The sequence below is a fragment of the Astatotilapia calliptera genome, chromosome 8, assembly GCF_900246225.1.
Source record: "Astatotilapia calliptera chromosome 8, fAstCal1.2, whole genome shotgun sequence".
Classification (NCBI taxonomy): domain Eukaryota; kingdom Metazoa; phylum Chordata; class Actinopteri; order Cichliformes; family Cichlidae; genus Astatotilapia; species Astatotilapia calliptera.
This window is the reverse complement of record NC_039309.1, coordinates 1,009,928-1,024,485: the sequence shown is the minus strand read 5'-3', so window position 1 is coordinate 1,024,485 and position 14,558 is coordinate 1,009,928. Positions and strand designations below refer to the sequence as shown.

General features: G+C 46.7%; 1 protein-coding gene across 1 annotated transcript in view; it reads left to right on the top strand.

The window, feature by feature from the left end:
* The window catches only part of ankfn1a (ankyrin repeat and fibronectin type III domain containing 1a), a 108,321-nt gene that overhangs the window by 41,799 nt on the left and 51,964 nt on the right, over window positions 1-14,558 (top strand). Inside the window, exons 8-9 of the mRNA XM_026177781.1 lie at window positions 4,629-4,827; window positions 9,693-9,903. Of these exons, the coding sequence (XP_026033566.1) occupies window positions 4,629-4,827; window positions 9,693-9,903 (410 nt within the window). The remainder of the gene's footprint in view (window positions 1-4,628; window positions 4,828-9,692; window positions 9,904-14,558) is intronic.

Genomic DNA, 14,558 nt, shown 5'->3' with positions numbered 1-14,558 from the left:
TTACAATATAAAGCACCGTGAGGCGACTGTGGTTGTGACTTTGCGCTGTATAAATAGATTGAATTGAATTGTATCCACAGAAATCCTGTGTGGGGTTTAAAACGCTCCAATGCTCATTGTGTCCTGTTTTTTGAACAGCTGCTTTCAGCACATTACTTACTGTAAGCAGCTAATTCAGCTGCACATCCATTCTTAACCCCAAAGGAGGTTTGTTTCTTCTCCTGGTGTTGAAGCAGCTCCATGTCACACTACGCTGTCACTCGCTCTGTTAGTAATACATAACTAAAGTGAGTCTCCCCCCTACAGGGGGTACGAAGGGGGAGACCAGAACGGGCTGTAAATGTGTGAGTCTGCTTTAGTGAGAAATGGTACCAGACCGAGCTGTCCACAGGAGAGCATGGTGACACTGGGTTTGTTAGGATGGGCGCTTGTTTGTATCATCTGCTCCTGAATGATTTCTGTGCTTCCCACATCCTGATGAAAGTTGTTGCTCTAAATGCCGCCACACTGAATCGTGTTAAATACGTGATGTTTGCCTCTGCTTTCCCCACATGTTTAGCGTTCAGCTCTTCATGTTTTAGAGGTTTGAAAATGAGATGTATTTTTTAATCCAGTCTCCCTTCCTTTGTGTTCGAGGCTGCAGGATTAAATCATGAGTCATTTTGCTAACAGCAGGTTTTTATGGCGAATTCATTAGCGGACTGATTACCTGCTATTCTAAACGACCGTCCTCGCCATCCTGCGAGCAAATTAAGCTCTGGTTTCAGACACAGAGCCGCCGAAGCCCATTTTCCCTCTGATGTGATGATTGTGACACACACGGTGCGGAGTAAGTGAGCCAATCAGCCACAGCGTGGCGGCTCAGCGAGGTCTTACTGGACTGAGGCCACGATGGTTGGGCAAAGCGGCAGCTTTCATTGGGTACCAGCCGGGGGCGCCTCGCTGCAGGTGTGAAGAAGAAGAGTCAGGCAGTAATAAGAGAAAAGCTTGTGACGAGGCGACGCTGAGCTTAAATATGCATCAAACGGCGGACAGAGCGAGCTGACGTCACAGAATCATTATGATGATAACGACTGGAAAAGTGTTACAGCAAACATCTGGAGCAGCTGGAGGCGTCACATCATGCAGCTCTGTCAGACTCATGCACATGGGCTGAGTGGGGGTGTTACTTTCTGCTTCATCTTTTACATCATTTACTATCCAGCCACTTCATTAGGTACACCTGCTCAAACAATAATCAGCCAATCACAAGGCAGCATCAGTCTCTGAATCAGGGACTCTGAACACAGCACAACTGGGATTTTCCCACCAACCACCTCTGAGTCTACAAAGAAAAGTTCCAGGGAGCAGCAGCACGGTCAGAGGTCACTCCTGTCGGTGAGAACAGGAAGCTGAGCCTACGATTCACACAGACTCACAAACCCGGACACCGGAAGGTGGAGAAACACTTCCTGGTCCGATGAGCGTCGGCTGGTGGACATTGGTGGCACGGGTCCATCCTGCCCGTGTCAGCGGTTGCTGCTGACCAGGTCCGTCGACCACAGTGTCTCCAGCAGGAGCTCATCTCTGCTTTATGGAGACGAGTCCACTGCCCTCAGACGGCCTCCACAGTCACGGGTCCAACAGCTCTGGGAGGTGGAGGAACGGGACTGTCCTCATGGATGCAGCTGACAAATCTGCAGCTGATGTCGCGATGATGTCATGTAACCATGGACCAAAAGGAATGTTTCCAGTACTGTGTTGAATCTGTGAGTTAAAGCAGCTCTGAATGTTTCCTGTTTAAAAAATGTTGTTGTTGTTTTGCGTGCAGAGAGCAAAGTGATGCAAAAGAAAAAAAGGCAAAAGCACAAACAGGTAAACGCCGAGTTTCTGGGCCTGAGCGGAGCCTGCTGCTCAATCCTGACAGGACTCAACGTGCTTCTCTTTTCCATTCAGGCTGAGCAGCGAGAGCAGCTTTTTCTTCTTTAGTTCCCTGCAGGAGCCGTTTGACAGTCTCCTCGTTTCAGTGACATGTTGAACTTATCCCGGCGTAATGCGGAGAGCGAGCGAGGGCCGGAGGCGACGGGAAGCCGTTTAGCTGCCTGATCAAAAACTGAATGGATTTTTTTGACAATGCGACGGCTGAAGGGGTTTCAAGCAGAGCAGGACCACTGACAGGTTGAAACTTTATACATGCTGCAGCCTTTTATAAAGGCTGAATATTCATTATCTTTAATCAAGTTTGACTCTTTATGCTTCCTGACCAGCTCCACGACAAGCTCACACCAGCTCCTCCTGGCTCATTTGTGGGAAATATAATTTGACAGTTTTCTGGTCAAAGATGGAGATTCGAGTAACAGACAGTTATTTTAATGAATTGAATCATGTTTGAGACTTAATGGAAGAGTCTGTGGATTATTTTCACCTGAGATAAACAAACGTGTTTATTGCCTCAAAGGAGCTTGCAAAGAAAAGCGTCTGGACTTCTTTGAGTTGCTTGAAGACGTTTCACCTCTCATCCGAGAAGCTTCTTCAGTTCTAAGGTCAAATGGTGGAGAGTCCCAGATATAAACCTAGTGGGAGTTTCCCCCCACAGAGGGACAAAAGGACCCCCTGATGATCCTCTAATCACCTGAGCCAAGGTGTGAAACTGGGTGTGGGTCCCAATCAGCCAGAGTTTCGGGTGTGTTCATTGTGAAACCTGGCCCCACCTTATCATGCGAAGTCCTGAGGTCAGATGGCCCAGGATGTGAGTGGGCGTTAAGGCGTCTGGGAAGGATCTCAAAACTGGATTATAGATGGCAGAGAGTTGGTGTCGTAAACCCCGCCTCTGTTCAAAGATGGTCGCTCACAGTGGACATAGATGCTTCTTTCACTCCTCTTTCAAACCATCTGTCCTCTCTGTCCAAAATGTGAACATTGGCATCCTCAAAGAGTGTCCTTTATCCTTAAGATGCAGATGGACTGCTGAGTCTTGTCCTGTGGAGGTGGCTCTTCTGTGTTGTGCCATGCGCTTGTGAAGTGGCTGTTTGGTCTCTCCAATGTAGAGGTCTGAGCATTCCTCGCTGCACTGTACAGCATACACCACATTGTTAAGTTTGTGTTTTGGCGTTTTGTCTTTCGGGTGAACCAGTTTCTGTCTGAGTGTGTTGCTGGGTCTGAAATACACCGGGATGTCATGCTTGGAGAAAACTCTCCTGAGTGTCTCTGATACACCGGCTACATAGGGGATGACAATGTTGTTGCGTCTGTCCTTCTTATCCTCCCTCGCTGGTGTCTGATCTTCTTTTCTGTGCCTCTTTGCTGACTTTGAGAACGCCCATTTAGGATAGCCGCACGTTTTGAGTGCTTCCTTTACATGTGTGTGTTCCTTCTTTTTCCCTTCAGGCTTAGAGGGAACATGTTCTGCCCGGTGGTGTAGGGTCCTGATTACTCCAAGTTTGTGTTCCAGAGGGTGATGGGAGTCAAAGAGGAGGTACTGGTCCGTGTGTGTGGGCTTCCGGTAAACTTCAATGTTGAGGTTGCCGTTCTCTTCAATGTGCACAGCGCAGTCCAGGAAAGGCAAACAGTCGTCCTTTGTGTCTTCCCTGGTGAACTTGATGTTTTTATCCACAGCGTTAATGTGCGCAGTGAACTGGTTCACCCGAAAGACAAAACGCCAAAACACAGACTTAACAATGTGGTGTATGCTGTACAGTGCAGCGAGGAATGCTCAGACCTCTACATTGGAGAGACCAAACAGCCACTTCACAAGCGCATGGCACAACACAGAAGAGCCACCTCCACAGGACAAGACTCAGCAGTCCATCTGCATCTTAAGGATAAAGGACACTCTTTGAGGATGCCAATGTTCACATTTTGGACAGAGAGGACAGATGGTTTGAAAGAGGAGTGAAAGAAGCATCTATGTCCACTGTGAGCGACCATCTTTGAACAGAGGCGGGGTTTACGACACCAACTCTCTGCCATCTATAATCCAGTTTTGAGATCCTTCCCAGACGCCTTAACACCCACTCACATCCTGGGCCATCTGACCTCAGGACTTCGCATGATAAGGTGGGGCCAGGTTTCACAATGAACACACCCGAAACTCTGGCTGATTGGGACCCACGCCCAGTTTCCCACCTTGGCTCATGTGATTAGAGGATCATCAGGGGGTCCTTTTGTCCCTCTGTGGAGGGAAACTCCCACTAGGTTTATATCTGGGACTCTCCACCATTTGACCTTAGAACTGAAGAAGCTTCTCGGATGAGAGGTGAAACGTCTTCAAGTAACTTAAAGAAGTCCAGACGCTTTTCTTTGCAAGCTCCTTTGACTACGATGACCTGGATGACTGAGAACCTTCACAGACATGTTTATTGCCTCGACTTTTGCCGCGTGCTGTAAAACTGTGGACGTCCTCAGAGGTTCTGATTGGTGGTTTTGGCAGCTGCTTTAGGATCTAGTCTGTCAGCATTACTGATGTAAAGGATCCTCCAGCGACTGTGATGGTAACGGGTCCAGAGTAAGCAGTGGTTGCTCAGCATAACTCTGGTTCTATGAGGATGCCAAAGCTGTAATTAACATTTGATGACACATGTGATCCCTGTTTGTCTGTATCCGATGCTTTATCCCAACAGCTAACGTCGATCTTTGCATTTCCATCCCAGCAGACGCCTCCCGGGTGTTATGACGCAGCAGATGCAGAACCTACAGTTGTCCCAGACCAGGAAGTGCCCCGGCGGGCCGGCCTCCCCCAATGCCGCCAAGCGCCTCTACAGGAACCTGTCGGAGAAGCTGCGAGGAAGCACCTCCTCCTTCGAAGATGCCTACTTCTTTGGCAAGACGGATCGGCTCCGTAAAGCCTCGGTGAGTTCAGGCGCGCCTCGGTCACTGCATCACTTTACTTAGTTAACACGGCAGGTTTGTTTTAACTGCAGCACAGACGCTGGACATGAATCCTGCGGGGTTTGAACACAAAGAGCCGCACGAGGCCGATGTTACTCTGACAGTTCATCGCTCAAAAATCCATTTAAGCTAATGGTAAATGGTAAATGGCCTGTATTTGTATAGTGCTTTACACAGTCATCCACACATTCACACACTGGTGATGGCAGCTACATTGTAGCTACAGCCACCCTGGGGCGCACTGACTAATGCGTCCTCTTAGTCAGCCTCCAGCTTTAATTTGTGTCCTAATTAGCAGAAACTCATCCAGTCTTCATCAATGCAGCAAACAGGAAGTCTCTTTACGTCTTGGGATGAGTGTGAAAGTCAGCAGTGAAACTATCCTGTCACCGCATGGCTGAGTCTGTTTGCAGACGTGCTTTACGCTCACACAGCAAACAAGCGTCACATTTCAGCAGCTGGAAACTGTTTTCTGAATAAAAACACTAACATACGGCACAAAAACATGAATAAAGGTGTTTTAATCATCATTAATGTGTTCAGTTTTATTTACATAGCACCGAATTACAGGTAGCACAGGTGTCACAGCGCTGTTACGCTACAGTAACACAGAGAGCGTGCAGGCACTGATGTTCAGGTATTCGCTCAGATCGAGTCTTTAAAAAACTCCTGTATCCTGATCATGAAGCTGTGATAAACTCTCCACATGTTCATGTGATGCTTTTTTCTTGTGCTAATGTTGCCGTGGCGATGGCTGGCCTGACGGGGGAAACCCCGTCTCTGACAGAAGGATCGAGAAACGCGCTTCGCTAATTCTGTTACCGGCGATGTCGTCAGAGCCTCTGCTCTCGACTGTCGCGTCTTTCATCTGATCTCAGACCAGCATCGTAAAGACAGACTGTTCGTCACTCCACGGCTGCAGAGTTCGGTGAACTGAGAACGTGGAGTTACGTGCCTCACTCGAGGACACTGTGGACGCCGTCTTTGGTTTGTAGCAACACGCCATCTTTTCTCAGGCTCGTCTCTGTCTGCTGCCATCGTCGCCGCCTTCCTGCTGCCCTGCGAAACATTTGGTTGCGGCGACTCATCATGTGTGACAAGTGTTACATGTCATGTTGCACGCGCACTCTCTCTGCCAGCCTGCTGACATTTACAAACCAGCCACAGCAGCAGACATGAAACAAAGAGGCAGACGGGGGAGGAAACAAAAGCCTCCAAGCACAGCGAGTACGAGTCGATCTGCAGAACTCTGCTCACATTTAGGCTCACAGTCCAAATCTCCACCATCCAAAGGTCCCCGTGTTCATTCTGCAGGAGCCCAAACTCACAAAGACCTGCAGCAGATGGAGGGAGACAAATCCACAAAACACACACCAGGGTAAGGTTCTCCAAAACAAAGATAATAACCAACCCCAACAAAGTCCAAAAACCATCCAATGGGAGTCCAGTGTCCACAGAACAGCTGTGGCGAGTTCTCAAGGACGTCCCAAATCTGAGCTGTAAATTAGTATCAGCTGAACCAGTCGAGATAGTAAACCATACCAAACAAGTTCAAACCCATCTCTGGTGTAAACACAACACCAGGTTCAGAGTAACAAGTAGAAACAAACAAAACCGTCTGAATCCAGGATGACGGAAGCTCGTTCCCAAACTGCTGTGCAAGGGCTGCACCTGAAACTGTCTTTAGTTCTTAGAAGTTGAACCTCTGCTGCAGATTGTTCAGAGTCGTTCGGCAGCAGGAAAGCAAACCTCCAGGACTACATGAGACACTTTCAGTCCACACAACAAGTGTTTCACGATCGTGATCTAGTTTAAAACCACAACCATTGATCTTAATCCTAAAGACACCGACACGGACTGAAAAACTGTGACTGGTCCACCAGGCGAGTGTCCAGGAAACACCTCCAAACCCAGTCACAGGTGACTGAATCCAGTCAAAGAGAGGTGGAAACATCACTAACAGAACTGAAGTGAGCCCAAACCGACACTGGTGATGTCGCCACTTCAAAACCTCAAAGCTGTTTCTAAATCCAGAAGCCTGATCCAACTTTGAACCAGGGCCCACGTCGCGTCTGATGGTCTGCAGCTCCACCTGCACCACCCGGCTCTGTGTTCTGTTAAAGGCTTTGTGGTTTCAGGAGGCATAGCTCAGCGCGGCGCCGCCCTCAGCAATAACAGCCACGCAGCGGCCTGCAGGATGTTTCTCTGTTCACACGCTTTGTGATAAACCTGAAAGCAGCCGCCACGCTGTGGATGGTCGCTTCCGCCCTCTGTCAGCCTGACAAAGAACAAAAAGTTTCCGCTCGCTGCCGTCACGTCTACAGAGACAAGCGAAGGAGGAGCCGTTTCCAGCCTGAGCAGAGAAACACTTTGTTCCCGTTTCATCAGCTTCCTCCTCGCTGCTTCTTTACTCTGTGAGGAGGAAACATTCAAAAAGTCGTTTCCAACACTCGGGTTTGACATGTGGTCTCTCTCTCATTCAGGTTAAACTGAAACATCGAGAAACGTAGTGCAAATACACTGAATACAACTTTGGTTATGCCACAATTATAAATAGATTACTGTGTAATTACAATACATTAGTGTAACTATTGTATAATTAGTGTAATATAAAGTGTAGTGATAATAAATGAAAAACACATAAACATCTTAGTACAGAGTTGCAATAAATAATTATAGTGTAATTATAAATATTGTATTTACATTATTTGTAATTAAATACAGTGAAATATTCTGTTTATATAAATATTATTATTACATTTTTATAATTACATTGTGACGTTAATAAATTAGTTTAATACAGTTTATGAAGAATTAGTTTAACTTTAGTTAAACATGAGAGCATGAGGCTGGGTCTGTAATTTCACTGCAGTTACATTGTAACTGACATACTGTAGTGTAATTACACTGCAGTATGATGAGTGTAATATGACGATGTGATTATAATATATGGCAAATACAGTATATTTATAATAATAATTACAGGAATGTTTAACTATAAAACCCATAAATAAGTAAAGTTTTAATATTCTGGCGTGATTGTTTTAAATTACAGTGCATTTATAAATGAACGGACTAATTAATCATTAGTTACAGTCATTCATGTTACATTATATTACAGTATTTTTTATGTCTACCAGTCTTATAATGAAATAAAGTGTGATTACTGTTGAGTACAAAGTATAAAGTACAAGTATGTAAAATTCTGAAGTATTTAAAGTAAAGTTTGAAGTTTGGTCAGTAAAGAAACATTTTTCCCTGAATAATAAAATTCTTCTTTTGCTGTTTACAAAAGATTAAATTAAAATAATAACAAAATAATCCAGTTCAGTGTGACTAAGTATGATAATAATACATGATAACTGCTCTATTTTAGTTTCTGCTGGTCAGTTTTTGACAGCTCGTCAGAATCCAGACTTTTCATTGCTGGTTGAATCCTGTCACCGATGGCAGATCTCAGGTCGCCACGGTTTCACTCGCTGTTTGTGAGCTCAGTGAGAACAGGCGGCTCGTTTCAGAGACGCTGAGCCGACGCTCGAGCGAGTCAGCAGACTACGTCCACACGTACCCGGGTATTTTAGAAAACGCAGATTTTTCAATGCGTTTGCACCTTCTGTCCACACGTAAACGGCGTTTTCGGTCACTGAAAACGGAGATTTCTAAAAACGCCTGCCAGGGTGGATATTTTCGAAAACTCTGGTTTTGCATTTACGTGTGGACGAGGAAAACTCAGCGTCAAAGGTGTGCGCTTTTTTTGATGTCACACTGTGCGCCACGTTATTGTTTCGGTGAAATGAATTTCTACAATACTGTTACTGTTAATTCTACTCTCTGCAGTGTTTAAATGCTCACATATACACACAGTTACTGTCCCTCCACACATACGACTCGGTTCTGCTTCTATGCCCCAGCTTTGTTTACTTTTTCCCACCGAGGCTTCTAGACTTCTGATTGGCCAACATTTCTACACGGTTAAGAATATATCGCCACCTGTTGCTTTGGCATGTTCCTAGCAGCATTTTCCTTCATTTCTGCCTTTACGTGTGGACGGGGTTATTTTTGAAAATGAAAACGGAGATTTTCCGTTTTTTCAAAAATACCCGTGTACGTGTGGACGCAGCCTCAGAATCAGCAGATTAAAGAGTGAAAGTGACTCAAATCATCTCATCTCCACGTCAGCAAAAAGGTCGTTTTCAGCTGCTTCCTCTTTGAATAAAGTGTCATGTGACCTGAGCTCACCGACAGACTCACAGTCACACACACACAGTGTCTCGGCACAAACGTGGAGAGATCAGGAATCCTGAGGACGGCTCGTCTCACTGACGAAACTCCTGCACGCCTGTTCCCATGGTAACCACATGATCGTGCACACATGTCATACGTGTCCGTTTCACGCGGTGATGTCCCCGCGGCGCCTGAAAGGATGCTGCACGTGAGGTCTGAGGGGGATGAAGCAGCGCGGTGGGAGACGTACAGATGATCCGAGCAGCGGCGTTTTTTAAACTCGTGACACGTGGAAACTGAGAAATGTTATCTGTTCTTTAAAGATGTCAAACAGCTGCTGGAACATCTGGCGGCTGCTTAATGACATGATTGGTGTAAAGCGAGCGCCCAGAGAGCTCGGTGTTTCAGACACTGTGGGCTCATGAACCATCAGGAAGCTCCGACTGTGGATCAGGAAACGCTGCCGTTCGATGGTTGTTGTTTAGCTTCCTGTTGTTTTGCTTGTTTTGGCTCCAGGTTTGTATGATCTTCACCTTTGGTTTGTGTCATAAAGTCACGTGACCACGTGTCCAGACTGGTAAAATGCTGGTTCTCACTTTCAGACGATGCAGGGCAGCGACTGCATCTTCGAGGCGGTGGAGCAGCAGGACCTGGACGCCGTGCAGATCCTTCTGTACCAGTGTTCGGCCGAGGAGCTGGACCTGAACACTCCCAACAGCCAGGGCCTGACGCCGCTCGACATCGCCATCATGACCAACAACACGCCCATCGCCAAGCTGCTGCTGAAAGCCGGCGGCAAGGAGAGCCCGCACTGTGAGTACGCCACATCAGGCAGGTTCGGCCCTGAAGCCAGACCGCAGCACACACAGCGTCCGAGTGTTGGTCTTTAAACGTGTCAGACTTCATGTTGTAAATCTGTGTCACAACCACCTGAAACGAAATCCGTCCCGCCGGGCCGTCACTTCGAAAGGTTGAAAGCGTGTCGAGTGCTGTGCTTCATCTGTGCGAGCACTCCAAGCGACGAGGCCAATTACAGCTCCACGAGCCGGGAGACTCCTCGGTCTTACCTCCGCGTCTTTATCAGCTGTCACGTCTGATGGAGTGTGCCCGCTTGACCTTTCAGTCTGACAGAAACCTCATTTACAGGCGAGCCGTCGTCCCGTCAACGCGGCTTGTCAGGAGGTCGCTCGGGTCAGATGTGGGCGTTTTGGGTTTTCGTGGCGTGCGACGCAGAAAACAGACGTTTGTGCCACTAAAAGAGTCGAGACCTGAAGCACGTCCTCCTGCAGCGGCGTTCACTCAACAACTCAGACGTGAAAAAGCCAACAGAGGCTTTCAGAAGACTGACGGAGTGTCGGTCGGCTCTTCCTGGTGAAACACTTCCAGAAACTCTTCACATAAAGAAATCGTTTATGCATAAACAGAAAGTACCAAAGAAACGGCTCCATCGTGCTGCTGATCGTTGTTACTGTTAGCAGCCTGTGGCCCCATCAGTAATCACTGCTAATTGGTTAATAACTGATTTGTAAACCAGCTGCTGGCAGATGTGTCGTTGGGTTGTTCTGTGGTTCAGAGCGCCGGGATCAGCGATTAAGCTTTAATTAAACCACAGCGACCTTTAGCAGCGCGCTACATAAAACATGATCGTTGCAGCTCTCAGGAGCTGCGGGTCGACAACAACCTGCAGGTCTGAAGAACAGCCCAGCTCTGTATGAGGTGCCGTAAGGGACATTATTACTGAAACGCTCTCTCACACACAACTGAAACGCTCTCACACACACAACTGAAACGCTCTCACACACAGTACTGAAACGCTCTCACACACACTACTGAAACGCTCTCACACACACAACTGAAACGCTCTCACACACAACTGAAACGCTCTCACACACACACAACTGAAACGCTCTCACACACACAACTGAAACGCTCTCACACACACTACTGAAACGCTCTCACACACAGTACTGAAACGCTCTCACACACAGTACTGAAACGCTCTCACACACACAACTGAAACGCTCTCACACACACAACTGAAACGCTCTCACACACACTACTGAAACGCTCTCACACACAGTACTGAAACGCTCTCACACACACTACTGAAACGCTCTCACACACAGTACTGAAACGCTCTCACACACACAACTGAAACGCTCTCACACACAGTACTGAAACGCTCTCACACACACAACTGAAACGCTCTCACACACACTACTGAAACGCTCTCACACACACAACTGAAACGCTCTCACACACACTACTGAAACGCTCTCACACACAGTACTGAAACGCTCTCTCACACACTACTGAAACGCTCTCACACACACAACTGAAACGCTCTCACACACACAACTGAAACGCTCTCACACACACTACTGAAACGCTCTCACACACAGTACTGAAACGCTCTCACACACACTACTGAAACGCTCTCACACACACAACTGAAACGCTCTCACACACACAACTGAAACGCTCTCACACACACTACTGAAACGCTCTCACACACAGTACTGAAACGCTCTCACACACACTACTGAAACGCTCTCACACACAGTACTGAAACGCTCTCACACACACTACTGAAACGCTCTCACACACACAACTGAAACGCTCTCACACACACTACTGAAACGCTCTCACACACAGTACTGAAACGCTCTCACACACACAACTGAAACGCTCTCACACACACAACTGAAACGCTCTCACACACAGTACTGAAACGCTCTCACACACACAACTGAAACGCTCTCACACACACAACTGAAACGCTCTCACACACACTACTGAAACGCTCTCACACACAGTACTGAAACGCTCTCACACACAGTACTGAAACGCTCTCACACACACAACTGAAACGCTCTCACACACACAACTGAAACGCTCTCACACACACTACTGAAACGCTCTCACACACAGTACTGAAACGCTCTCACACACACACAACTGAAACGCTCTCACACACACTACTGAAACGCTCTCACACACACTACTGAAATTTTAGCTCTCACACACACTACTGAAACGCTCTCACACACACAACTGAAACGCTCTCACACACACTACTGAAACGCTCTCACACACACAACTGAAACGCTCTCACACACACTACTGAAACGCTCTCACACACACTACTGAAATTTTAGCTCTCACACACACAACTGAAACGCTCTCACACACACTACTGAAATTTTAGCTCTTACACACACTACTGAAACGCTCTCACACACACTACTGAAATTTTAGCTCTCACACACACAACTGAAACGCTCTCACACACACTACTGAAATTTTAGCTCTCACACACACAACTGAAACGCTCTCACACACACTACTGAAACGCTCTCACACACACAACTGAAACGCTCTCACACACACTACTGAAACGCTCTCACACACACTACTGAAATTTTAGCTCTCACACACACAACTGAAACGCTCTCACACACACTACTGAAATTTTAGCTCTCACACACACAACTGAAACGCTCTCACACACACTACTGAAATTTTAGCTCTTACACACACTACTGAAACGCTCTCACACACACAACTGAAACGCTCTCACACACACTACTGAAACGCTCTCACACACAGTACTGAAACGCTCTCACACACACACAACTGAAACGCTCTCACACACACTACTGAAACGCTCTCACACACACTACTGAAATTTTAGCTCTCACACACACTACTGAAACGCTCTCACACACACAACTGAAACGCTCTCACACACACTACTGAAATTTTAGCTCTCACACACACTACTGAAATTTTAGCTCTCACACACACTACTGAAACGCTCTCACACACAGTACTGAAACGCTCTCACACACACACAACTGAAACGCTCTCACACACACTACTGAAACGCTCTCACACACACTACTGAAATTTTAGCTCTCACACACACAACTGAAACGCTCTCACACACACTACTGAAATTTTAGCTCTTACACACACTACTGAAACGCTCTCACACACACTACTGAAATTTTAGCTCTCACACACACAACTGAAACGCTCTCACACACACTACTGAAATTTTAGCTCTCACACACACAACTGAAACGCTCTCACACACACTACTGAAACGATCTCACACACACAACTGAAACGCTCTCACACACACTACTGAAACGCTCTCACACACACTACTGAAATTTTAGCTCTCACACACACTACTGAAACGCTCTCACACACACTACTGAAATTTTAGCTCTCACACACACAACTGAAACGCTCTCACACACACTACTGAAATTTTAGCTCTTACACACACTACTGAAACGCTCTCACACACACAACTGAAACGCTCTCACACACACTACTGAAACGCTCTCACACACAGTACTGAAACGCTCTCACACACACACAACTGAAACGCTCTCACACACACTACTGAAACGCTCTCACACACACTACTGAAATTTTAGCTCTCACACACACTACTGAAACGCTCTCACACACACAACTGAAACGCTCTCACACACACTACTGAAACGATCTCACACACACAACTGAAACGCTCTCACACACACTACTGAAACGCTCTCACACACACTACTGAAATTTTAGCTCTCACACACACAACTGAAACGCTCTCACACACACTACTGAAATTTTAGCTCTTACACACACTACTGAAACGCTCTCACACACACTACTGAAACGCTCTCACACACACTACTGAAATTTTAGCTCTCACACACACAACTGAAACGCTCTCACACACACTACTGAAATTTTAGCTCTCACACACACAACTGAAACGCTCTCACACACACTACTGAAACGATCTCACACACACAACTGAAACGCTCTCACACACACTACTGAAACGCTCTCACACACACTACTGAAATTTTAGCTCTCACACACACAACTGAAACGCTCTCACACACACTACTGAAATTTTAGCTCTCACACACACAACTGAAACGCTCTCACACACACTACTGAAATTTTAGCTCTTACACACACTACTGAAACGCTCTCACACACACAACTGAAACGCTCTCACACACACTACTGAAACGCTCTCACACACACACAACTGAAACGCTCTCACACACACTACTGAAACGCTCTCACACACACTACTGAAATTTTAGCTCTCACACACACTACTGAAACGCTCTCACACACACTACTGAAACGCTCTCACACACACTACTGAAATTTTAGCTCTCACACACACTACTGAAACGCTCTCACACACACACAACTGAAACGCTCTCACACACACTACTGAAACGCTCTCACACACACTACTGAAATTTTAGCTCTCACACACACTACTGAAACGCTCTCACACACACAACTGAAACGCTCTCACACACACTACTGAAACGATCTCACACACACAACTGAAACGCTCTCACACACACTACTGAAACGCTCTCACACACACTACTGAAATTTTAGCTCTCACACACACAACTGAAACGCTC